The 27,749-nt window shown below is 39.1% G+C and overlaps 1 protein-coding gene across 1 annotated transcript in view; it reads right to left on the bottom strand.

The window, feature by feature from the left end:
- The window catches only part of TRIM37 (tripartite motif containing 37), a 33,960-nt gene extending 6,492 nt beyond the window's left edge, over positions 1-27,468 (bottom strand). The window contains exons 1-18 of the mRNA XM_009581408.1: positions 27,400-27,468; positions 26,030-26,070; positions 24,841-24,957; positions 23,487-23,574; positions 16,458-16,580; positions 15,020-15,143; positions 13,007-13,074; positions 11,063-11,187; positions 9,583-9,633; positions 9,063-9,144; positions 7,419-7,495; positions 6,766-6,945; positions 5,920-6,034; positions 5,477-5,689; positions 4,936-5,072; positions 4,131-4,228; positions 2,515-2,715; positions 76-387 (exon numbers count right to left, since the gene is read on the bottom strand). Coding sequence (XP_009579703.1) covers positions 76-387; positions 2,515-2,715; positions 4,131-4,228; positions 4,936-5,072; positions 5,477-5,689; positions 5,920-6,034; positions 6,766-6,945; positions 7,419-7,495; positions 9,063-9,144; positions 9,583-9,633; positions 11,063-11,187; positions 13,007-13,074; positions 15,020-15,143; positions 16,458-16,580; positions 23,487-23,574; positions 24,841-24,957; positions 26,030-26,070; positions 27,400-27,468 — 2,221 coding nt within the window. The remainder of the gene's footprint in view (positions 1-75; positions 388-2,514; positions 2,716-4,130; positions 4,229-4,935; positions 5,073-5,476; positions 5,690-5,919; positions 6,035-6,765; positions 6,946-7,418; positions 7,496-9,062; positions 9,145-9,582; positions 9,634-11,062; positions 11,188-13,006; positions 13,075-15,019; positions 15,144-16,457; positions 16,581-23,486; positions 23,575-24,840; positions 24,958-26,029; positions 26,071-27,399) is intronic.
- Between the last annotated feature and the right edge of the window lie 281 nt (positions 27,469-27,749).

Genomic DNA, 27,749 nt, shown 5'->3' with positions numbered 1-27,749 from the left:
CTGGATGTATAAACCACCTATACCACTGACATCTGTAAGAGTGACATTTAAATCCCCCCTTTTCTATGCACTTACAATTCCTTATGTAACAACTGGTCACTGAAGACTTTGTCAGTAGTTCCATTCCTATTTCTTGCAGCTTGCTGCAGCTTTCCGTTCCACAGGCAGCTAAAGCACCTTGCTCAATGGAGAAGAAGCTGGGCTGTCCATCACATGAGCCAGCATTGCTGCTTCTCACTTCTGATAGTTGGTTTTTTACATCAGACATTTTGCTTCGAACTTCAGCCATCTGAGTTTTAAGTCTTTTCAGCATCTTCAAGTCAGGTGGCACGCGCCACATTGCCTGGTGTCTCCGCTGATCTCGATCTTTTAGAGAATAGGATGATGCTTTATCAAAAGGAAAAGTTAAAGAACACCACAAGTAAGTAAAACTGTTCTCAAATAAAAACAGACATCTGGTTTTAACAGCTGTAAGAATTCTACCATTTGCCCTGCTATAAAAATGAGGGAGAGAGAGACATTCTTCTGTACTGGTACGGTACCATAGTATTTAGGTTCCAAGCACTGCACAGCTACCTGGACAGCAGACTGTCATTCCCTGCCTGCCATGGAAAAAGGCCCCAGAACTCACTCACTGGAAGAACCAAGGCTCCCAATACTACTGCATGAATTCTGATGACGACTGAGCTACTACTCTACATTGCCAGACAAGCTTGAGTTCACAAGCCTGGTTGCCAGTTTATGTCAAATTTGTTACATGTTTTTATAAAATTTGTTGAGCGTGTGTGTAAGATTCTCATACCACCAACTTATCATCTTAACATATAGAACTCAAAGAAATCTGAAACTAGGGAAGGAATTCCCTTAAGTACCTAACACCAGAAGATCAGGTCGAGGAGCTAATATCTGAGTAAGCCTAGATGCTGCTCAGCCAGAATTAGATCAACTTTGATGTCTACTTGAAGCGTTATAAATTCTGTAAGTGTTTCACTGCAAATTCAGCTGTTCAAAACCATAAAGCCAAGTGGCTCTTATAAACCTTCACCTTAGGAGGTGAAGTCTAGCAAACTCCAAATGTAATGGCAGCTTTCTCTTGGCTGACTGACTTGAATAAGCTCTGGGAACAGTCAAACCTTAAGGGAACCTCAGCAAAACAGGTAATTTCAGCTGTGTAGCCAGTAGCTAAAGATGACCAGGAAGCCATTCAACACAAGAGGAGAGCTTAATCTTGCTCAAGTAGTACGGCACAAAGGGCAATGCCCTCTCTTAAGGTCCTCTTGCCTAGGCCTTTTTCCAGGCAAAACAGAGCTAAGACCTACAGTTCATGTGCTGCCTCCCCTTTTCGTACTTATGGAAGTGAGTTCCATTTTTGGAAATATGGATTGCATTCAGCTGAAAATTAATCTGATTGTTTATGTGACTACATTTAAAAAGCTAATCACAAAGGAACAAATAGTTTGAGATAGCTTTTAGATTCAGTAACACCAATGTCATTGTTACAGCAAAAGCAAGCATTTATTTGTAGCAAATGGACCATTATTTCTCTTCTGTTCTATTAAGTCACCAAATGGTTGCTTCAGAATGACCTGAAATAAGATGTTGCGGTAGTGGGCCAGCTAGCTCCAAATAAGTGTTAATCACGATAAATGTATTATTGAGGTTTGATTTAATTTCAATTCTTCATTAACAAAACAAGAGAAACAAGCAACCTTCGGTAATAGCTATGGGTGACAGAATTGCCCGCTATCTTGCTTTTGCTGTACATGAAGTTAGTTGGTGTTTTCCGTTGAAGGATCCCAACTGAACCACAAATACTCTTCGAAGTCTTCAATTATTTAAATACCATCATATTTTTGGCTCCTGACATTTTGATCCATTTTCCTTCCGCAAGTGCTTACATGTGCTTTTCCAGCCATACTACTACACACAATTTTCTAGTTCTGTTTTAAATGCCTTTTTCATACAGAAGTAAATTCCAGGATTTATTTTCCTGTTAGTATACGCCGTGCTCCTAGTACTCTCAACCACTAGGTGTACAAACTGCGTGAAGCGAGAAGTGTAACTGCATTCCCAGCAGATAGCTGTTCTGTGTTGTTTTATCTTTCAGTGCCAACCCGTTCTAGAAAAGGACCTTTCATTCATCTCCCACAGTTGTTGTCAAAGAAACTGCATGAACTGTATCTCTACAATGTTGCTACACAAAACAGACAGCCAGTTCAGACACATCTCCCAAGAAAAGACAAGAAGACCCTCCTTGATACACACTTCTGTTTTTAGTTGAGTCATCTGGCGTTCTCAAGCTGAGGTCAACCATTCAGACAAAGGATGTGCTAGAGCAGGCAGTAAGATGCAGCATACCGATGAGGACATGGAAGTTTAGCTACCAATGAAAAGGACTGCTTGTCATCCTCTTTTCACCCTCCCCTCCTCAGATCTGCTTTTAACTCTGCAACTGCATTCTCGGAGGCATTTCCAGGTTGGAATTAAATCATTTGATATGTGATGTACAGTTACCTCGGTTCTGCAGAAGAGAGGCAGGTGGACGTGGCTGAAGGCCCCAAAGGTTTTCCATACCATTTCTCTCTTTTAGATCCAACAAGTGGATTAAAATTAAGGGATCTAGATCTAGTAAACTGCTACTGGCTGTTGAGCCTAGGGCACTTCCTCCCCGCCGTGAAGGTCTTCCACTTGCACTGGTGTAGCCATGGCTAGTACCTAAGGAAGAGTTACAAGTGTGCATATACATGACACAGGTGATGCATTACTCCCTGTAAAAACAAAAAGACAGAGTTCTACAAGCAGATGAGGAATGAAAACATTCCAAGAAACTTAACAAGATATCAGCATTATTTCATGGATTTATGGATTCTGAAAGCAATCAGATACGCTTCTAACTAAAAGTTTAAGCTAAAAAGCACTAGAGGGGAAAAAAAAGAAGGGGGGGGAAGGTTTCACTTCACATATTTTATGTAAATCTCTTAATAAATAGATTGGTAAACAAATCAATACAAAGAGCATTTATTCTGAAGAAATGCACATAAAGTTTCTCCACTTAATTAGATTAAGGGAGAGGGGATCTTCAGTTGAGTTCTGCTCTGTGTTACGATGTTCCCATTACATAGTGGCCAAGGCACTCAAAAGATGAAAAGTCTTCGAAGAAAACAGTTAGATCTGCGAGATTAAAGTACAGTTTAGTAGGACTCCCCTCCAACACAGACAGGTGACACTACTAACATTCAGACTGGAAAATAGTGCAGGCAGGTAAATGCAAGAAGCTCAAGTGAAGAGGTTGTGTCAGCTTTTACAAATGTGGTTAAAAAGTACTTTCTAAAAGCTCCTAAATAAATGCTGTTTCTACAACCTCTATGCTCCTACTCTAAAGGCTATCCTTTCAGAAGGAAACAGATACGTCCCTCAACTTCCTAGCTCACAAGAAATTTTCAAGAAGCTTTGAAACAGCAGCTAAAAGCAGGACAGTTAAGGAATTCTGTCTTTCAAGCACTAGCAGACTTCCACAGCAGCATAAATACCACTTCCAGTGAATGCCACTTCTGATATCTTTGCCATAAATAAATATACTTATAGTCAATATACATATATTTCTTTCAGAATCTTATTAACCTATGGCTAATTTGGGCTACAATCATCTCTAAGCTGCAAGAAATCTTAGAGCGACTTTTCATTATTGCATTTAAAATGTATTTCTGCTTGACTTGTAAGGATTCTTTACTTGATTCCCTCCACATACCTCAGGTTTTACAGTGCACTAAAACCTAAGTGAATGTGTCACGCATTCAGAGGCCACACAGACATCAGTAAAAATTTCTTGTCAGTCTACTTTCAATCGGAATGGAAGGGGTTTCAAAGAGGCAGAAAAGCCTCTCTCCAAACTTATGTATCATTTTTTAAACAAGCACATTCAGAAAATTACTCCTTTTTTTTTTTTTTCTATTGAACCAATGAAATGTTCCTGCTACACTGCAACAATCAGTACAAAGCACATGATGCAGCATTTCCAAAAATAGAAATGCCTGCAGAACACACAGCTTGGTGTTGCTTCCAAGAAGAACAGCGGAAGGAATCCAGCAGCGTTTCACATATATGGGAATTCTGAAGGCTGTTTTTCATACCTGATGCTCCAGGAGTAGCAGCGGCTGCTGCATCCTCCATGAGATCTCCCTCTTCCAACTCCATATTACTGCTATATTCCACATCATTTTCTCCAGACCTTAGGGGATCATTGGGGTGACAAAAGGAGAATACAATTATTAGCTTCTGTCAGCTCTTGTTAAACATTATGGCACATACCTTGAAAACAACACGAAGCACTGTAAATAGTATTTTCTGCATTCCAAGCTACACAAACTGAACAAATCAAAGTGTGTTAATTCAATGACTGACTCACTAACCAAGTGAGCCCAAAAGTGTCATACGTATCTAGAATGTAAAATGTGATCCTGCAAGCTTCTATATTTGTATGTGTTACAACACATTCTCATGTTTTAATGAAGATTCTAGGATTTGACATTATCGTCTCAGCTAAGAAGCTTAAATTCTCTAGTTTAAGTAACTGTCTGTATTATCACTCTACTACTACTACAACACTTCCTAATACCAAACCTCTCTTTCGTTACAGTGTAGAAACAGATTTCTTAATAGTGTTTTGGGAAAGAACTTTCACAGACTATCACAGAATACAACACTAAAATAAATGAAGAGATCAGAAAGATAGTAACTAGCTGACCAAAAATTCAATGTTTAGCGTTAACTATATCAGTTCATGTTGTTTCCAGTGTAGGAAACACCCCTCACATTGCATTGGAATCCCCCACACATCATAACTGTGATATGGCAAATGAATCAGTTTCCCCTGGAATTGAGATGATTACTCTGGGAGACAAGGCGATGATCTGAAAGGCATTTTAAGTTACTTACATAGTTTCTTCATCAATATCATTTTCTTCAGTGTTACTAGTTGCTGTCGAACTAGCTGAAGAGCTGCTACCATCAAGGTGGTTCACCTCATCTTCTCCAGCAAGATCTATATCCAAGTCACCATCAGAAAGCTCGTGCTGTAGGAAAAACAGAATAAGTCTTTATAAAGAAGAAACATTTCAGTTGCACTTTGATGCATTCACCAAAAGCTATGAACAGAAACTTTCTCTCCCCAGAGTGTCACACTATCATACAGGAGTTAGGAGGGTCTCAAAGCACAATAAAAGCTGGTAACAAACAAAGAAGTTGGATTTTTCAGCTGCAACTTGGAAACTTTTTTGTGGTGGGATCTATTAGCTCTGTTCTGGAACATCTCCCTAGTGTCATCTCTCGCTGCTAGCTCTCGAGTGTGTTATCTCCTATTTCCACACAGAGGATAATAAATCTAATTTACAATTCAGAAGTTCACTTATGTTTCTACTGCTATCCTACCATAAAAAGCTACACATAAACAAAGACGCAGGAAAAAGACAATTCCTACATTAAAGACTTCGTGCTGGATCTTCTCCTCCTCCTCTTCCTTGCTATCTCGCACTAATCCTGGAGCAGCAACATTCTCAAGTAGTACTTCAGTGCTTTGTCCAGATTTCTTTGATCTTGTTTCTGGACCATCATCATTCTGGGGACTAAGATGAGTGTCTGGAGGTGAAATGCCTCGTGATTTCTGAGTCCGGGAAAGTTCAATCGCAAGCCTCTTAAATATTAGAAGGATACACAAAAGTATACACAGAAGACCACAATGGAGCATCATCATCAAATCAAGTAAGTTTGTTGACTTGCATATATAGTATTTCAGTAATGCCAATATCAAGCTACCAATAGCAACCCAAACACACACAATTGTCACATGCGAACACTGTAACCTAAACCAGGTAATTACTGGGCAGTAAAAGGTGATTTTACATTAATATACATCCCACTTACTTCTTTAAGGTTATTTATTTGTTGGATATAACTTGTCTGAGCTGCTTCCAATTGAGCAATGTACCAGTGTTGATCTCGGCACTTTTGGAAGAAGGTTGGTGAGCGCACTTGAAACCTTCAAAGGAACATTTCAAAAGGGGGGTTTTTTTGGTGGTGGTGGTTTTTTTTTTTTCGGTCGTTCCCACCCCCGCCCCCCAATCCAAAAAGCCCTGCGTAAGAACATCAGACAACCTGAAACCTAGTGATAAAATAAACTTAACAGAAAACATATACTTCTATACTCAGTATCCTGAATGCACTGAATGGCAACAGTAAGCTTTTTGTAGGAGAGGCAGTTATATGAGAAGTGGTTATCTTCACAAACCAACACTAAAAAAATTAACACACTACATTTAACAGGAGCAAGAGTAGGACTGTACAGAGAATATTTGAAGTAGATGGATAAAGCTTCTATATTTTGTCATAACATTGCAATTTCCATTGACGGCATTAGTTCTCTTACATTACAGACTTCCTTCATTCCCAAAGTTCTCCTATGCTCACTACAACTATTTCTAAAGAGGGAGAGAAAACACCTTTTTCCTTTCATTCAGTTAGCTACAGATCTCCAACCCAGGCTTATTAGCATCAAGCACAGCTGCTTCTCAAAGGAAGAGATGTACTTTTTTCCACAACTCCCTTCAGCACATTTTCTTCTTTAAAGCTTATGACAGTGAAATCCATTTATGACAAAACATGTCACAATTATTTTAAATTGAACTACTTAATTATTTCCTATTTCAGTAGTAGGTGTGATACTTTGTGACATGACAGCAGAAAAGAGCCCCGCCAAGCTGTCTTCCTTACCTTAGGATCACAGTGTCATTTTGCCTGTTCAAATAGCCTTCATTGGCTAGCAAGTCTAAACGAAAGAATCTGTTGTAACCCCAGCATTCTCCAACTTCAAAATCGGAGGCAAACTCTCGAATTATGTTTTTAGTGGGATCGTTGGTGGACTGGTGAACCATTTCTACACGGTACTCATACCTACACAGGGGAAGATCACAGGTATTAATACCAAAACAAAGACGTCAGCATTGCTGAATGCGTCAAGTTTAACAGAACTGCACTTCCTGGGAGGCTTGCATGCCCAGCTGAAGAGGTGACTCAGTCTTAAAATTTTACTGAACACTTATACAAACAGTACAAGGGGGGAGAAAGTAGTAATAGGGAGTAGAGTGGTAAACCAACTCTAGGATTGAATACTAGGACACAGATACTCTTATCGGTTGTTTTGCCAGCTTGCTCTTTACCTTGAGAAAACCACTGAGTAACAACTTTAAAATATTATCTTTGGGCACAATTCAAAGCTCAATGGACCACAGAAGTCTCACTATTCAAGAGTGCTCTGCATCAGACCCTAGCAGCACTACTGAACTTGAGGTCATTCTTTGCAAACTTCTCCAGATGCTTTGCCAATAGAAAAAAAGAACGGCTGCTCTTACTACAGGTTTGCTTACTTGGATGTCTCCGGCAATCCAGCTGACAGCTCCAAGAACACAGACAGGTAGTAGCCCCGTACTACTCCATTTCCATCCTTGAAACAAACAAAATAGAGAGAGAAATTAATTTAAAAAAGAAAGCAAAAACCACGGGAGGGGGGGGACACAAAAAAAACCACCAAAACACCTCGATATACCCTTGAAGTTTAGAAAACAGCTTCAATCAATACAGAATTTGCAGCAGTAGTCTACTTTGTATCCTAGTTTTGATTTTTAGTCTTCTCTGACCTAGAACTCTTGAATCACCACAGAGTTTGCATCTGGAAGCACATACGCACTCTAGTATTGGTATCTCAGACATAAATCTCAAAACAGAGCTCTAGTTACTCTATTAGCATTTTAGGAGTTCAATTAAGTGGAAGGCTGAGCAGACAAACACTTGTCAATATATTGGAAAAATATTTATTTAACATGTAGAAAAAACAATTAAAAAGCTCACAAAATCTACTCATCTGTTTATTACAGTCCAATTCTTCTCAAACTCTCAACATAAAAACAGCTCAGGTTAAACATTAGTTCTGAAATATTTTACATACAGCTGCATTTCAAAGCCCCTTAATTTTTGAAAGAAAAGCAGTTTCTTTAGAAAAAACATGCAACGTGAAAAAGTTAGGTCAGTTAACTGAGAAACAATATTAGAATCACCAGAAATCAAGAAAAAATATGGCAAAACCTCCATCAAACTCACCTTAATCAAGGATGAAGAATGGCTCAACTTGAATCCTCTAGGTTGAAGAAACATTTCAACTTACCATTTAAAAAATAAAGTTTAATGCCTTCTGACAGCACACCTTATGTAGTCAATCCTGAATTTACAATACTCTGAAAACTTACACAGGGGTCTGCCTCTGCATTGCAAGAATACAATTCTGTGCATACATCGGCTTAACAGATTAATCCAGTTCTCTGAAGATGCCATGTAAATCACTAAGAAACAAAACTTGTACTCCCACCACTAAACACGTACTTCTCCAAACACAGCTGTAGTAGCAGCCAGAGCTTCCTGGGAGTATTGACCAGACTAGTGGACTGTAAAAAGATCACACCTTGTGGGTTAACATTCCAACACTGACAGAGACATTGTTTCTAAAATCTGAATATTCAGCCCACTGAAAGGACATTAAAATGTGCATATTGTACTAATGCCAGCATTTGAGAACTGGACACACAGTAAAACAGATTCCCTTTCAACTAACAGCTTGTCCTCCTCCCAACTTCCCAAATAAGGATTATTCATGAACATAAATATGGTAAGTTTCTAGACCTCAGTTCTGCAAGAAACATCCGCAAAAACCACTCAGACAGAAACGGTAAAAATATCTATTAAAGTTCCTATGGTGTATTTGTAAGACCCATTTTTAATTGCTTTTAAATTATCCAGATTAACTATAGTGAGAATGTTCATGCTGGTTATCTGGAGGCAGAGAGGGAATACTCCAATGATGGGCGATCAAGTCTGCAACCTTATTACGTTCTTTTCATACAGCTTTTTTATATAAAACATGAGAAGAAACTAACTGATGTTTCCTTACAAGAGAAGCACATGAATGCTGGTTAAGTGTTTTGGATGGGGTAATAACTCTAGTTGAAAATATAACTCACTGGATAAACTTTTAACCTCCAGCAAAGTCCTGACACTTGAAGAGGTGGACTGTAAACAGGATCTGCTCGCTGACGCAACGTACTATTGAGAAAGGAGAAAAAACATTTGCTATTGGGACAAAGCAAAACCCTCCATGCAGCAGTAAGCTGCATATACACTTGCACTCTTACATTCTAGAGCCGTCCTTGCTGCACAGAGCATGTAGCAGCATACGAGCCCACGCAGAATGTTCAGCGTCCATACAAATATATGTATTCCTTACAAAATTATTCAATCATTTTTAGAAAGAAAAATAAGTAGTTTGCCTTTATCGTGAAAAATCTTTTTAGCTGACAGTTTAGCTAGGGTTAATTGTTGTTCACCTGGTAAACAAGAGATTTTTGATTGAATTCCTACAGCTTAGCTCATATCTTACAGTTTTCTGTAGCAACTATTCTGTGTTTTAAAGAATACTACTCATGTACAGAAGAAGCAGAAAAAGCTTCCCAATATTCACAGTAATTTAAGATACATTCTTACCTGAAATTTTCCAAGACAAACGTAGTTGAGTCATAGGCTGGAACCAATTCACTGGGGAGGGGTGGGGAAAAAAAAAAACTGTATTAAGAGTTGAATAACATGACATTAAAAATCCCAACTTGTGGAATCTTTAGAAGCACTTAAGATGATTCAGGTTACCAGAGCCACTGAAATTCACTAGGACTACATTGGGTTATTTCAGCAGTTCTGAAAATTCCGTATATAAGCCTTCTCCCCAGTATCTCTCCATGTGATATCACACAATAAACCAAATATTTTATGTTATGGAGGGAAGAGCAATCAGGAGTATTTAAGAGAATTTTCCCTTTTACCTGTGATGGCTAACAAACTCTTAATATAGTTAATTTTTAACGTAAGACTCCTTGGTAATTCTAGAAAGGATGAAACTATTCTATGGCTGAAAGTACAAAGCTTAAATCGTTTGTGTTTCAGAGCAGGAGATACGTTACTGCCATTGTGTGGTGGTCCACTTCCCCCACAATGAAATGAAAATGAATATTCAGATTTAAACTCTCCTCAGAGGTGCATTTAATTATTCTTTTCAGAAAACATGTCAAGACAATAGTTTTGAGATTGCATTTAAAAGCAAGCCAAACTGATTCTTGCTAGAGAACACAAAACAATTTGAGGAATTTTTCTAAGACCTCTTCTACTTTTAATTTTTTGGAGATGCTTTTCAGCCAGCTAGCCTAAACTCTCAACAGATTTCCTCAGAAGCCAGCACTAGCAGTACTCTCTTTATGAAGAATTGTGTTATGAAGTGATTTTGGCTATATGTTCTGAATTAAGGTCACCTGCAGAAGCATCTCATGAGAGCCTTGCAATTATATACTAAATGACCCAATAATAAGAGAAAAAGGACAAATCAGTAAACTAAGTGTAAAAAAGAAAAAAAATTGTCAGCTGGAACCCACTGTCCTGACTCCCCAGCAAGGGCTACAGACAGAAAATAAGCCCTGCTGGAACAGAAAAGCCTACTTGCGGCATAGGTTACTAAGAAGAGTAAGTTAAGCAGTTTATCAGTTCCAGCGTATAAGCGTGGAGCCACATGCAGTCAGAGATATCAAGTTTAACACAGAAATGGACAGAATCACGTTACCCCACAGATTACCACTGCCACTGCTCGTATAGCTGAGAAGTATGACCCCCCTTTGCTATAGGTGAGTATCAGGCAAGTCCTCCAGCAACCTATCCATCAGCCGCCTATCATCCACTCTTTCAAACCCACGTTAAAATACAGTGGTACTCTCCTGTCCTAGTTTTACAAAAGGCTAACACACATAAGAATACGTCTACCTCACAGACTCACTGGAACATCCTCCTCCATACAGCAGTACAGTAAAATGGGAAATAGATACTCTCCTCTAAGTTCCTTTAAACATTTTTTAACAAGCAAAACAAACCTTCATAAGATGGCTTTCAAGTTCAAACTACAACAGAAAGGAAATGCAATGCTTACCTTGTGAAATCTGGGGGGACAGGAGTAGTGACAAATGAGGCCATAGGCTTCCGATGAACCTGCTGGAACATCATCAGGATCTCTGAACTTTTGGATATCAACTCACTCTTACTGCACGATCGTAACTATATCAGAAAAAAAACAAGAAAGAAAAAAAAATCCTTGTAGAAACCATAGGTTTTGATCACTTTCGTTTTTAAACAAATAAATTGCATGTCTGTCACAGCTTCAGAAAGATTACCCACAATGCAATGTAAAATGAAGCTTGGAGATTGTGTGGGGGGTTTTTTTCCCATTTGTTTGAGTTTTATTTCCCTTGAAACTGTCAGCTCTTAAGACTAAGAATTTGCCTATGATAGCCGGTGGTCATGTGTTCTAAAATTTCTGTTAGGAAATGAAAATAGATAGTCTAATTGTGTCTCACTCCAAAGTCTGTGCAAACCATTTGGGAAGTCCTGAATATTTAAGACTCTGTCAAATTCTACAATGAAAGCTACAGCAATGACTATGTACTTCACTTAGGTTAAACTTACTTATATACAAGATACCTGATTAATACCAAATCACACCTATTACTGTGTTTACGCAACAACAACAACAACAAAGTAAATCAATCTGGAAAGGACACTTAATTAGACATTGGGATAATTTGCTCAAATACATCACAACACAGCAATACAAGCTCCTGTGACATTAGATAGTTATTTTACGTTTTAGTTACTTCTTTATTGCCAAGCACTGTACTTTTTTTCGTTCATCCAAATTTGAACAAAACGAAGTCTGTATTATCTTAAATAGCAGGCCAAAAAACCCACTTCAATCCACTTCATTCGAGATATCTTACAAAACCAGTGTAATAATAAAGGTCTTTTCAAAATCTGAAGGAAAAGAAAAAAAAAAAAAAAATCTAATCTTACGTGATCCTTGAATAGCTAGTAAACACTGGAAAAACATATCTTAGACTTACATTTCAAACTTCCTGTCAGGCTTAAGTGAGACTAATACGTACATTTTAAAAAGCCACATTTTTGCTATGAGTTCTTCAAATCATTCTATTACTTCCACAGAAAGAATACAAAATTCAAAGCCTCTCTTGACAAAGACATGTTTGATGACTTTAAACAAACAGTAGAGACCTATACAGTTGCCAGATGTCTGCATCTTCTCACAATTTTTTTTAGTTAGTAAGCTTTTCCTCCTATTTTGGAGGGAGAAGAGGTCATGTTTCACTAGCATCAATTTGTTATTATTTTAATGGGTTTTTTTCTGCAAAAGAGAAGCTGATCTGCAGAGTTGCATATGCACTGCTATTCAGGATTTAGAAGGTCCTCATTTGGGCTGCAACACAGTAATTTCTGAATGATCTAGACACAGAGAGCTCTCAACAAACAGACAAAAAGAATATGCTAATGCGTGGTATGCAGGAGCACTCATCCTCCTGATGTCATCGATTCTTCAACTAAGACATTCCATTACAAGTATGAAATAATTAACTTAAGTGCAAGGAGAACATGATAATCGCTGATCAGGTGATAAAGCCAGCTTAGCATTCTTACTGAATCAAAAACAGTGCAGGGAATGAAAAAGGAATACATTTATAGCCACCACTATTCATATGCAGTCAGCAACAGCAGAACTAACAGAATCTACCACATCGTCTAAATGCTAAGTTACCTTCAACAAACACACAACTGTGTAGTTTTATATGATATTGCTATTAATCCCTGCACTAGTTTTTCAAGCAACAGAAGAGAACACCTTTCATTACTTCAAGAAGACACTCTTGTTTTTAAGAAGAAATTGTGCAACCTAAGGTCACTTAAATGAAGAGATACCCTCAAGAAATATCCATCAATTAATAGTTTAAAAATAAATAAAATATAAAGAAAGGCCAACTGAGGAGGGATCTATGTAACATAACATTTCATCTCTTTTCATAATCACCTGATGTTCTACTTCTTGAAGCAGGGATTCCAGAAGTTCAGTTTCTTGAGTAAGCGATGTCTTTTGACCTGTTTAAAGAAAAGAAGACATGTTTAAAGAAAAAAAGACATACTCACTGGATTTTAAGAGACTGAGCTTTTTGGGTTTTTTCACCTGGAAGCTGCCCCAGAACCTACTAAGGTAAAGGATTTCTAAATATACCAAGGTTGATTGAGAAAGCATTTTAAAAGCAAGCCTACGTTTTTAATTAGAGCTGTAGTGAAAAAATCACTTGAGGTTAAGACAGTAATGAAACATTCTGTGTCCCAGAAATGGCAGGTTTGTTGTTTTGGGGTCCTTTTTTGGACAAAAAAAAAGGAGGTTTGACTTCATTGAATTCGCTCTCATCCAGACAAGCCTCTCTTTTATATTAGCTGACACTTTTCTCCTAAAAGCCACCATGTCTCTTGACTTTGATGTTTAAGTGATTTCTTTATAAAAAAGAACAAACAGTGTTTAAATGTGTTTGTGCATTTCAACTAGCATGAACACCATGACGAGAAAGAATAAAACTTACGTCACATTCTGTTTTCTGTCATGGGGATTTACTTTGTCTCCATCATACATTACATACCTGAAGAGTGTTGGGCAGTTGTTAGAAAAAAGGTGTTGGACAAAATGGACCATGGACGTAACATGGACAAAATGTTAACCTGTACATACAAATAATTAAGACATTCTACCACAGCTTTAAGACTGATATTTAATCAGTATACACTAAAACAAATCTTGTGACTGATTACTGTATTTGATGTAGGCACAAAATATGCATGAATGTACGAATCCTGGATTTAACATAAAGCAAACATTTTAAAGTACTGACATGAATTTGAAGAGGAACTTGAAACATAGCTAATATACATTTATTTTGTTGTTTTGTTTTTAATGTAAATGAACTAAAAGACTAAAAGCAAGCATTATCAAAGCTAAGGACATTTTCCAAGCATGAGCATTTCAGGTTTTCTTTGGGTGGGTGGTGGGGAGAGGGGGTGTGTGTGTCTGTGTGTGAAGATTTCAAGCACCAGAAATATATTTTCAGCACAGCTATTGTATTGCCTTCCTTTTATTTCCAAGACAAGTACATAGATACAAGGTCAAGGATCTATTTGTCTGCGTACTTTGATCTATCAGTTGTGTACCTTGCAAAACTAAGGTCATAAGTATAACATTTCAAGAGTGTCTAAAGAAACTGGTATCCCAAGAAGATGTCACCTTTAGTACATGCTCCTATCAATGCACTTACGCAAATGAAAGCACACATGGAAAAACCAAGGCAAAATTAGTTGAGCAAAGCATGTACAGAGTTATAGCCAACTGAGGAACGTTGTCCTTCTCATTGAAAGCTACACTTAATTTTTAGTAGCATTGCTTCTGTAAGCTTTAACACCTGTAAGTGTACCACCTGTCTTCTCACCCCTATTTATACCAAAGAAGAGCTAAAGCGACCAGTGTCCGGTTAACAAAAGCATCAGGAACCAAACTAGCGGCTCTGATTCCAGATGCCATGTTCTTCATTTGCAGACAAGGATGCCTGTATGTATGGATCTGAACTATTGCTCACCAGACATCTCATATAGACTTCTAATTTTTTAAAATTACATTAAAAGGAATATATTACAAAGACATCAAATTACAAAGATGGACTTCTTGACTAATACAAATGATGGTGTAGAAACACTTTGGGTGAAAGGTACTAAATATCTTTCAATTAGATGGAAACGTTCTCCAAGTTATTATACAGGAGTTTCTAACAGAACATAACCAGGTTACGTCTAACAACTCAGAACTGCATCACAGTAACTACATAATTAACTAAAATCTTTGCTGTAGGCAGAAGTTTTCTGTTAGCAGTTAACTTGCTTAACACCATAAAGTGTGTAAGGAGTCATACGACCAGGGCAAGAAAGTTTCTCAATAGATTTACACTTTGTTAATATATTGCTCCTACTCATAATAGATCAGGCAAATACCTACCCATTAACGTTATAAGCTTATTCTTCAGCTGAGTGTCTAACCGGGCAATCATCATCTCCACTGCATTCCTGATTTCCCGAACTCGTTCATCCTTCGCACTACGCACTGCCTCCACATTCCTCTCCTAAAACAAGGTTCAGGAAAAAACATGCACAAAAAGAAAGCCTTCACATTTCTGCATGTTTCACTCATTTACACATGGACTCCATTCTCTCAGATCCCAGAAATGCCCAGGCTGCCCTAGCATCCCCTCCAGCCCTATTTTTCTATGAGGGGAAAAAAAAAAACCACCATCTTACTGAAGCTTGCATGTTTAGAATAAGAAAATAGGAATGTGTTTTTAGATAAGCTGTATTGCAACTGGCAATAGGAATAGCCTGTAAATATCCTTTGACTTTTACTGAATACATAAGCGTGCCCTCTGGTGGGTGACCAAAGGTTAACAGTAAAGTTGAGCAATATTTTCTCATTACATAGAGATTTGTCAAATGGAGATTCTTTAGTATCAAAATTTGTAAATACAACTGCCAGTTTCTCTTCTGTAACTTGAGCAGCATAGAAAAGTTACCTTCTTGGTAACAAGAATAATTTGATAAAAATTGCGCCCTTCACCCTGGAAGGTGAAGGCCGCAATCCTCTCAACACTTTACAAATACTTAGAAATAACGGTCACATTTGAGCTGAAGCAGAGCTAACCTAGCACTGCATGTGGCAAACAACTACCTGAATAACAGCATAGACAAAAACCATACGAAAACTTGTTTAAAAAAACCTTATTTTATTTGCACAAAGACTACACAATAAATGTAACAGCATTCAGCAGAACACAAAAATAATCCTTCCTAGAATACAAGAAACTGTATTGAATTGTTGGAATTCCCACTGAAACTGCCAAAGCTGAATATGTTGATATTTGGATGTCTAACACATTTACCCCTGTGGGGAAGAAAAAGGAGGTACACAAACTTCAAATCTCTAACTGGTGAGCTGCTTTACAGCCCATCCTGGAGGCTCAAATATACTTGTAGTCTATTGTCCTCAAGAAAGGAAAATAAGCTCTGTAAGAATAAAGCATTTTTATACCTGTTTAGCATGGCAGACTGCACTTTTGTAAGTGTTGACAAAAATATATCTTTCCAAGAACTCTAGCTTTTAAATAGCATACATCAAAAGAAAAATTCCCTGTTGGCTAATCCACATCTTTTTCTGTCTGGCAACTACAAAAACAGTATTGAGAATATGTTGATATTTCCACATTGTATAAAAAGAGTATAACTAAAAAGTAAAAACTTCTCTCCGTGGGATAATCTGATTACCTTTACAGAAGCGACAGCTTCTGAACCGGTACTGAAAACATCTCCGCTTCCCACTTTACAGTTATCCTTTGACACTGGCATACTACAGGAAAACTTAACATTATCTTGGATCAATTTCTTACCACTTCTTGCACCAAACTGATCAATTCCATAAGTCTTCTCCTAAGCTTTGCCACTTCTTCATTTACTTTTGTGACGTGTTGCTCATAGATTTCTGCTAGTGGCTTAAAAGTATGTCCTCCATGCTGTTAAAAAAGAAAAAGGGGGGGAGGGGGGAGCTGAGAAATAATAGAGCATCCCATTTTAACTTTATTCCACTCCTATTAAATTACTGAAAGAGAGAGGAAGAAAGCCTCCTAGTGTATCACTCACTTTGGAAAAGTTCCAAAGCAGATTGTATGTAGGAAGCCTGTCTTTCACTTCCCTTCATAAGTCATGAATTTGGCTTTCATACCATCAAAGCTTCCTGTCAAGAGTTATTTGGAGTCTCAACAGTCCTCCAAAAATAAACTGCTTCATTCACTGTGCAATTCTCTAACAAATCAAATAACGATAGAACGGTTATCTTATTTTTATTATTATTAAAATACTCTTCCCAAATAAAGGCAGCACACTGTTAACCACTTATACTCCAAAAAATGACAGCAGTCTCTCCTTGAAATACTCAATTGAAAGGATAATAAACAGTGTGGTGAATTGTGCTACTAACACAGCTTTGAAGATATTCAAGATTACAGGCCAGGGCATTTAAATAACGTAAGCGTTATCTATATTCTCTGAGAAAGACTTCTTCCTTTGCCCATAAAATTCTCAGCACCATCTACAGTTTGTCCAAGACATCATGAAGTTTGTAAGATGGAAGGTAGTTCTGACCTCCTTTCAGCAAAAATTCAATTTGCTTCTCTAATTATAAACAGAAGGTATCGCTCTTCATAACCAATGTTCACATTAAATTATAAATACACATACAACTACAGTATTTGCATGGTAATTCAACAGCCGTTACAACAGTTTCATAGCATTCCTATTTCTTCCAACTGCTGTCAGACATGATGCTTGCAGTCTTTAATTGTAACATACTGTGGCAATGTGCTCCCCCCAGCCCGCGAAAGCAATAACCACCAGTGGGGGTCCTGACGGCTGCTCCCAGCTTATGCTGGACTTTGGGGACGGAGCAGTGACCCACACGCCTTGCTGGTATGCAAATATGACTATAAGTCAATCATCTCACTCCATAAACAGTGGACAGCCCAGGGCCCGTTGAGCTCTCCTGCATGGCAGCAGGCAGCACGCCAGTTTCTCCCCTTGAGTAGGGATGCCTGTCAAGGTTACTTCTTGAGATTGAGAGATTCCTTGCCACAACAGATCCTTGGTAGGTGACTATTAGCATGCTAAACTTTGAAATCTTAGCTAAGTGATATAAAGGATTGATTGTGCATACATAATCCTTTAGGCATAAACTGTTGACCAAGTCTGGTACTAGGACTGGATCCAGCTGCGCCTAGACTCCTCTCTGAGGAGTTTAGAAAGGAAGGCGGTCCTTTCTGAACCTCATGACTCAAGGGAAGGGTCTCCCTGACACTTTTGTCTGACCCTGTCCTCCCTGCAGTAAATAATCAAGTGTACCTTGCCATCGAATCTTGTTAAATCACTGTTGCATTTACCACTGAACTTTGTTAACTCACTATTTTGTATCAATAAAGTATATTTTTGCTTCTCTCTTATGAGTGAAGCGCACTTTCACTCCACCTGCGACAAACTGGCGTAGTCGGCAGGATGGCAAGTAGTATCACTGATTATTTATGAAGGCATGGAACTTCTCAGAAGAATGGGCTCGTGACAACTGCCATACTTCAGCAGCCACTGAAGAGCACCTAAAGGTATGGAGAAATGCATTAGCCCTAGGCATTCCCAGAGCCACGATTCAAGGCCAGCCTACTGGCATTATCTTGAGTCTGACTGAAACATTCCAGAAACGAGATAACCGTGAAAGGAAGGAGTGTAGTTCAACTCCTCCAGTGACAGTCCCATGAGAGGGAGACAACCCCTTCCTCCCCCTTAGGGAGGAACTGCAGGGCATGAATCCAAAAAAAGAGTGTCCGTAAGGCAATTGGGCCTGCCTGTCCGGAAAGTGGAGGCTTATTAGCAGATGAATGATGATGTCCTGTACATTTTAATTCCAGTTGGTCCACAAGGACAATTGGTGACGGTTTTAATAGATATGGGAGCACAAATTTCACCACTAACACAACAAGATGCCAAGAAGCTGGGCGTGCGATCCCGAGGCAAGGAGTTAAAGATTACCGGTGCGAACTGAGCGAGTGTTATGTACCAAACAGCCAAGGTCAATTTATGGCTCTCGGGCGAGAAGCGCGTGTTGACTACTCGCTCTGCAATTAAAGATCATAATGAAAATATCTCAGGTTTCGATGTTTTAAACGGACAAACCTGGCGCCTGCCAAATGGCAGCATGTGGTTCTTCAGCTCAAATATCAATCCCAACCCCGGTAGAAATCAGGAGGCTACAGTGCATGCACTTTGCACAGCCCCTGCCCTCCCTGAGTCAAAAATTACTAACATACCGCAATATCCAATTTCTGCTGTGGCACGAAATGGAACTTCTGAAGTCATACCTGATTTGGAGAAACAATAAATTATCTCCAGAACCCAGTGCCCATATAACTCACCTGTCTGGCCAGTTCGGAAACCAGACAGGAGTTGGTGTTTAACAATTGATTATTGGTGCCTGAATGCTAATACAGCCCCCCTAACAGCTGCTGTACCAAACATTGCAAACTTAACAGCTACTTTGCAAGCAACTGCACACCCATGGATGGCAGCGCTAGATGTAAAAGGCACGTTCTTTATGGTTCCCTTGAAGGAGGAGGATAAAGAGAAGTTTGCTTTCACTTGGGAGGGAACACAATATACCTTTAACAGACTCCTACAGGGGTATAAACATTCACCCACAATTGCTCATACTGCACTTGCTTAACTTCTACAGACAGGCTCATTCCCCCAAGAAGTGAAACTGTACCAATATATAGATGATACTCTGATTGGAGGAACATCCCCTGAGAAGGTGGGCGAAGTGGCAGCAGCAGTGGAGCAAGCACTAAATAAAGCACAAATTGAGATTCCACCCAGAAAATGTCAGGGACCAAGTAAAGAAGTAAAATTTTTAGGTACTTGGTGGATAGCAGGCAGTGCAGTGATTCCTTCAGATACCTTAAGAAAAATCGAAGAGCTGCAAATGCCCCAATCAAGGAAAGAGTTACAACAATTCTTGGGAACTTTAGGATATTGGAGGAAGCATGTACCTGGATTTTCTATCATTTCCCATCCATTATACTCACTCTTAAGAAAAGGCAAACCCTGGGAGTGGAAATTAGAACATAAAGAGGCAGTCAAAACTCTAACTGAAGAATTAAAAACGTATCGGTCACTGGGACCAGTACACCCCCTATTATAGCCAAACGGGGTTTCGTCAAACACGCTACTTACTATAACCTGTTCCAAACTGGCCTCGATAGGCCAAAAACACCTTTATTGTTTAGCTCAACTGCATTTAAAGAAACAGAATGATACTCTGAATGGGAAAAGGGACTTTTATCTTTAGTCTGAGCAGTTAAACAAGTTGAGAAAATACATCAGGGACAACCAGAGGACCATGTAATTTCCTAGAAGCAATCCTAAAGGGGACTGCTCCCCCAGAAGGAGTTGTACAAAAACCCACTATCAGAAAATGGTATGCCTACCTAACAGGAGTTGCAGAAAATACACAATTAACTCAGGGACACACTAAGGTTTCCAAACTGCAGATGCCCATAAACACAGACCCTTTAGCGTTACAACAACCTTTTAAACCTTCACCCATTCTGGATGCACCACCTCTTACTGAGGGTACACCAACAGAAACCATTTGGTTTACGGATGCTTCAGAAAAAAGGGTAAATGGCAATATAAGGCCATTGCATTAGATATTACCACCGGCAAACAAGTAGTAGAGGAATCATAGAATCATTAAGGTTGGAAAAGACCTCTAAGATCATCCAGTCCAACTGTCAACCCAACGCCACCACGCCCACTAAACCATGTCCCTAAGCGCCTCATCCTCACGTCTTTTAAATACCTCCAGGGATGGTGACTCCACCACTTCCCTGGGCAGCCTGCTCCAAGGCCTGACCACTCTTTCAGTAAAGAAATTTTTCCTAATGTCCAGTCTAAACTTCCCTTGGCGCAACTTGAGGCCATTTCCTCTCGTCCTATCGCTTGTTACTTGGGAGAAGAGACCAACCTCCACCTCGCTACAACCTCCTTTCAGGTAGTTGTAGAGCGCAATGAGGTCTCCCCTCAGCCTCCTCTTCTCCAGACTAAACAGCCCCAGTTCCCTCAGCCGCTCCTCGTTAGACTTGTGCTCCAGACCCTTCACCAGCTTCGTTGCCCTTCTCTGGACACGCTCCAGCACCTCAATGTCCCTCTTGCAGTGAGGAAGGTGAAGGCAGTGCACAAGTAGGAGAAATATGAGCAGTTGTTTTGGCAGCACAGAATGGAGCAAAAATTATATCTGTAGACTCTTACGCTGTGTGGGCCAGTGCCACACAGTGGCTCTGTCAATGGGAAACCTTGAATTGGGAAGTAGGTCCCCAGTCTGGAGAAACAAAGATTGGCCATTATTACTAGGTATAGCCAGGAAAACACCTTTCAAGATGGGATAGGTAAAAGGTCATACTAAGGATTATCAACCAGCCACAAAGTGGAATCAAAAGGTAGATGAGCTAACTAAAATTAGGAAAATCACCTTAAATCCTGAATGGTATTGATTGGGAGAATGGTTACATCAAAACCGAGGCCACACAAGTAAAGACACACTTTACTTTGCTGCACAGAGTAAAAGCTGGCCTATAAACAGAAAAACTTGTGAAACTATTATTACAGAATGTCCCCAGTGTAAACTGGAATTACAGGGAGATCATCCTGCTAAAGCACCACCTCTGCATATCAATGAAGGGAAAACTTTATGGTCTACATGGCAAATTGATTATATCGGACCATTCAAATCCTCTGCAGGATATCGATACATCCTCACAGGAGTGAAAGTAGTCTCCAGCTCACTTATGGCGACTAACTGTCGGAAAGCCAACGGGTGAAACACAGTGCTAGGGCTATCGTTTTGGTTCTCAAATCTACCTACTCCTGATGTTATCCAAAGTGGTAATGGCTCACATTTTTCGTGTAAGGAAGTGCAAGATTGGACAAAATAAGAGGGAATTAAATGGGTATTCCACACCCCATATTACCCTCAATCAAATGGGATGGTAGAAAGAGCTAATGGCTTATTGAAAAGGAATCTCAAACCACATGAGGCTCCATGGGATACGCGACTTCCCTAAGTACTCCATCAATTAAATAATTGATATGGGTCTACTGGAAGCCCTGTAAGCTGAGTATTCTTTGTAAAAACTAAGGACTCATAAATAAAGTGAGCACAACAAGAAGTGATTTAAACAAATTAGAACAACCATTGCGGTCTTCTCTATTAGCATTGGGAACTAAGCAATGGCTCTTATCTGATATATTGCCTCAGTGGGAAAGAATTAATGAAAGGGACCACCAATTGATTGCATATGCACTTGGTGTAGCCCAAAATAATGTTTCTCTAGCTCTTAGTTGTACCCAAGCTCAACTGTGGATGCAATCTATGGTAAGAGCAATTATAAGAGAAGGTGAAGAGGGCACCTTACCCACTGAAATTTGAAAGGTAATTTGGGATAATGCAACTACATTTGAGAAAGAATTCCAATCCTGGTGCCATTTAGTCCATTTCACTTACAACCCCATCAACGATAAGGCCACAGCTTTTGTGTTAACCACACGCAATGCTTCGGTATATGCCACATTGCTAATCATTGCATTAGGATTAAATCACAATGGAGCTATACTGTATCCATTAGAACATAGAGTGTGGGCCCAAAGAAACGGATACAAATGGCAAACTGTTGATGTTAATGCATGCGTTGTACAGGAACAAGAAGGATTTATTTGTGAGAGTAACATCATCAAAGGCCAAGACATTTGTCTTGACACTGAACAAAATGTTTGTCATTTTGAAATACATCTCAGTGGAGCCCCTGAAATTGTACTTATATATATTGGAAAAGGATGTGTTTGTACGAGGACCCTTTGTGACTTTATATTCGTAGATAACATTACTGTAGATACAAGCAATCGCTCAAATATTTGTTTGTAACTTTACTAAAGTTATGGGATGTGACTTTAATTATTCAGCTGCTGTTATGTCTTATCAACTGTTACAATCTAATTATACCTTGAGTCAAGACTTATTGCCTACCCCCATCGGAATGAATCTTACACTGGTGAAGAAACTACTACAACACAATGACCTGTGTCAACTGCTAGAACGCGTCCGAAACAATGGACACAAAACTCTAATCACCATTCATCATGAGATAGAAGAGCTATAGAAAGAGTGAAGAAGGATGGAGAACACCATTGGTGGAAAACTTCTTGGATGGTCACCAACAGCAACGGGAGTGTTTAATCTTATGCTTCACTCAGTTGTGATTTCACTAACTCTAATACGTCTATTGCTTATAATTATATTGTATATAAAGGTTTGGTACATGATAAAACAAATAACACAACTTCAACCACCCAAAACCTACAAATTAACGCATAACAAATAGCAGTGCTTCACTATCTACTTACCGTGGATCTCTAAGCGCACAAACTATCAATATACTATTCATGGCACAGAGGCAAGGGGTAACCACGACTCTGTGAAGGTAAGATGAATTGACTACAGTCACGGGGTGGAGTGTGGCAGTGTGCTCCCCCCGTCCACGTAAGCAGTAACCACCAGTGGGGGTCCTGATGGCTGCTCCCAGCTTATGCTGGACTTTGGGGACGGATGGCAACACAGCAGCCATCGGCTGTCTGGAGCAGTGACCCACACGTCTTGCTGGTATGCAAATGACTATAAGTCAATCATCTCACTCCACAAATGGTGGACAGCCCAGGGCCCGTTGAGCTCTCTGTATTTTCGCTTCTCTCTTACAAGTGAAGTGCACTCTCACTCCATCCGCGACACATCATACCATGTGCATATAAGTAACCAAGTCTCTTCTTACCATTCCTCCCCAAAGCGCACACTGGTGGCAGATACACTTCTTACAGGTCCAGCAGAAAACACTAAGCTTTTCATGATGATTTTCACACCTTAAGCAAAAAATACACACATCATCAACAGAAAATAGCTATGAATTTTCTGCAAAGTCAGTTTAACATTTTCACTTGTTTTGCTACCTGATACTGAGAGTAAAGCACAAAACATCAGCATAGTTTTGCAAGAATACTACTTATATTCAGTAAAAATCTTTTGTAAAATACATGTTGCTCTTAGTATTCTCTCAGGAAGTATGTCACAGAGATAGAGAGAAAGTACATTACTAAAATTGGATTTCTACCCAGCAGATAAAGGATATCATCAATGAATCAAGCTCAGAATTCTGGAAGTTAGTACTTCACATTATTAAAATCCTAATCATAACGCAACCTAAAGTAACCACAGAGCAATGGCTCTTAAGCTTTTTGGACAAACTGATCTTTGTCATTTCTTAAAATTTCAGGAACAGCATCAATCAAGAAACTGAGCACAGACCAGGCCAGACCTAGAATACATGCCTCTCCGTTCCCCCTTCATTAGCATTCAGGAACTTGGGGAGGAGGCAGGTATAGAACACATAATTAGTCCCTGTCCATTTTTCAATGCTTCTTCTCGCACTTTTCTCCTCCGAATCTCCAGAATATATCTTAAAGCACATAATAGCACTGGTAATGGGATAAAACCAGGAAAAAAGCCTGCTGAGAAAGTACTGACAGTTGCTCCTAGGAAGAGAATATATCAGAAAATACAGGAGGCTCCAAAGACAAGGAAGGAGAATGAACAGCAGTAACGTGACAGATACAGCAATAGTGGTGCTTTCTATGGGACTTTATATATTTTCTTTGATCTCAAACTGTGGTTATCAATTACATTTCTCAAGGGACCACAAGACATCTCAGAACAGCTTCTCTGCTTTTATATGCCGAGATCCCAAATCAGCACCCACAGTCTTAATGGGACTGCCAAACGAGCAAGCCATTGAGAGAAGACTTATTTCAGATGTATGGTCACTAAGAAGGCCTAAAAGCCTTACAAAGTATTACTACCCTTCATGTTTCCCATATCCCTCATTTAGACTATATTGAGTCAAACTAGAAATAGTGGTAGTTTTCTAGGCAAAGACACTGAAGAGCTTTTCTCGTTCCATTAAGTATGACAGAAATGAACTCCAACTTTTAGTCAGACAGTGAGCAGAATTCAGCTTTTAAGCAAGTAAAAGTTATCAGTTTGTTCCCTGATTTTAATAATGAGCTGAAATTAAAAGCCTGCTCATATAAGGCAAACCGCAAAACGCTTTATGTGAAGAATGCTCCATTTACTTGTCTTTTTCATTTTCTTCGTGCTTTGTGAGATTGCACAGTTGAAGTGTATCAAGCTGTTGTGTGACCTCTTCTGCCCAACGACAATTTACGAGCTCTCGTAGCTGTAGCGGGGCTCTGCAAGAAGCATTGCTAGAGTTAGAGCAAGAACTCAGCTCCAGGAGCTAAAAGAGAAGCATTGAAGTGAATTTAGTTCATCAATTCTACACAATCAGAAAAGTCATAGGCAAAAAGCTGAAGCTGTACTAGTTATTTCAGGAAAACAAAAACAAAACCAGAAAAACAAGAAATGTAATGTTTTAAGTCGATTTGCTCATTTGGGGGCTGCAGGAACAAACCACCGCACAAGGACATACAGAATAGTGACATGGGGAACCCAAGAACTATTTCCAGATTTCTTTATAGGCTACTGCATAAAGCTGGGCAAATAATTTCATTTCTCAGTGCTTCTTCAATTTCTCCCATTATTCAACTATCCCCGCTGCAGTGCTTCAGTTATCCCCTTTGTAAAATGTAGATATATTTACCTCCTTACAAGCATTTTAGAGCTATTGATCAAATACTTTGAAAGCTGAATATTGAAAAACAACTCTGCAGAAATCGTTGGTTAGTTGCCTCCCTTCCCTTAGGGGAAAAAATATGCTACCTTCCAATTTTTGGTCTATCAAGAGCTACAATTGCTAGGTACTCAAGAACTAGAAGCGCTGAGGGGTGCCAGGGCTTGGGGGGACAGGGTGGGGCATTGCATTAAAAAAAACCAAAACAAACAACACATTGTAGCTACCTCTCAGACAAATCTGCAACACATAAGGTAAGTCTCACAAATTACAGATATAAAAAAAGTACGCATTTCAGTCTGAAAACTGAAGTTTCTGGTCTCTGACTCTTGCAAGAAGAATATAAAGAGTTCTAAGGGGAATACCATCTAGTTACTCTTATTACACCAACTACATGCACTGAAAACAGCAGTGTAATAGGGGAAGAACAAAGATCTTGCTTAGCTTGTCACAAAACTAGAACATACTTTAGAATAAATATTATACCAGGGTAAATTTTTGTAGTAACAGCAGGCAGGTCTCAAAAATCAAGCTCACAAATTTAGTGCAATCTGCACTGAAAAAAGATAGATCGTAACAGGACAGTACACCCAATTCCTGATAATTTATTTCTGATATTAAAAATACCTTACCTACAATGAGGGCACTGAGCTCTTTGTTCAGTCAGCCAACGCTATGAAGGAAAAAGGAAAAACATTTTTAAAGAAACTGTAAGAAAAGAACTGAAAGCAAGCACATTCTATCGTTAATTAGGAGTTACTTCTTTTTATTACAGTCTTCCTATATTTTTTCCTTTTTTTACAGATTTGTAATTTAACTGTTCAATCAAGCTGCTATTTGTAACTTAGTAACACAGCAACCACTCTTCTTTAGATGTCAAAGACACTTCAGTTAAAATTATACAGAGAACTCCATTACAAACCACACACCTGGCGCAGACTCCCACAGTCTTAGACTAAAGAGCATGTTTCAACAAAAGAAAGCAGAAGATACAAGAAGCATATTTTTTGGAGTCTAAATTATTAGTCTTCAAGGTAACTTATTTCTTCCTCTTGAGCTATTTATACGCAAGTTAGACAGCTGCAGTTCAATGATCAAGTCCACAAGGACCCTTTGAATATTTCCCTTCCAGAAAGCTCCAAAGACAAGTAGCCGAGGAAAGAACTTCACCTGCCCACTACAACTTACAAGTGTAAAAGCTCAGCAGTTGAAGGGCTTACATTTGTCAGCTCACTACTACATTTAAAGATTCTCATGAATAATCTCTCACCACCCAGCAACAATATGTCATCTAACATTCTTAGTATGTAACACGAATCGTTCACCTATAGTTCTTGTCAGAGCTTTCAAAGCGAATGATCATTGTTGCGATTTCTGGAAATACTACCGGAGGACTGAAAACCTCAGCTGAACCCTCTCCCACTACACTAACACGTAACAGCATGTGGATTTGGAACTGAAGTGTTACACATTGGTAACCATGACCCTAATAAATGTACTGAGGAACTTCAGATGCTGCTTCAGCCTGCTATACCAGACTCCCTCAAAAAAGATTTTGCCTGTATCTGATCACATCATACTAGTTTGGTAAGCATTTAAAAATATCTCCATGATGACAAGAGGTGATGTTATGACCTTCCAGTGTTCCACACTGACAGATGCAAACAGCATTTGGTTCCTGTTCCAACTTTTGTCTTCCACACAGGCATCACTGACTCTTAAAAGATGCTAAAGAAGGCATCATTACATGTCTGTTTCTTAAAAGCAATTATTCCAGATAGTCCCTATAATTAGCACTACTGAATGCAACGCACAGCCTGCCTAGTTCTTCCTCAGGGTGTCATAAAAGATTTTGAAAGGGAAACTAAAGAGCACAGAGCAGGAAAAAGGAATCCTTGGAACTCCAGGAAAAGGGGCAAGAAAGAAGTAAGAATGTGATCATAAGATCTGTTGGTTTTAAGTTCGTACATTTGCAAGAATAAACTATAATAAGAAAACTCACCCGAATACAACTGAAACAGCACAGCTTGGAGCAATGAGGACACAGACGTGCATCACGCAATTTCTCCATACAAATAAAACATCGGAATACTTCAGCAATGCTCTGCAAAGGGTAGATTATCACTATTGTTAAGCCACATACTACAAACATATCAGAGTTCCATTTATTTTCCAGGCAGAGTGCCAGGTTTCATAAATGCAGTCCCATTCCAAACAGCTACGGATAGCGCATCTCAGAGCGAGATACCAACTCAAACACTATGGCTCTCCTCCCCACTACACTACACCTCCTACACTACATCAGCTCTCAGCACCCATTTTATAACACTATTCTTCTTCTTCAAGGAATAG

The sequence above is a fragment of the Fulmarus glacialis genome, unplaced genomic scaffold (assembly GCF_000690835.1).
Source record: "Fulmarus glacialis isolate BGI_N327 unplaced genomic scaffold, ASM69083v1 scaffold307, whole genome shotgun sequence".
Lineage (NCBI taxonomy): Eukaryota > Metazoa > Chordata > Aves > Procellariiformes > Procellariidae > Fulmarus > Fulmarus glacialis.
The sequence above is the reverse complement of the archived record's forward strand: the minus strand, read 5'-3'. Positions and strand labels throughout refer to the sequence as shown.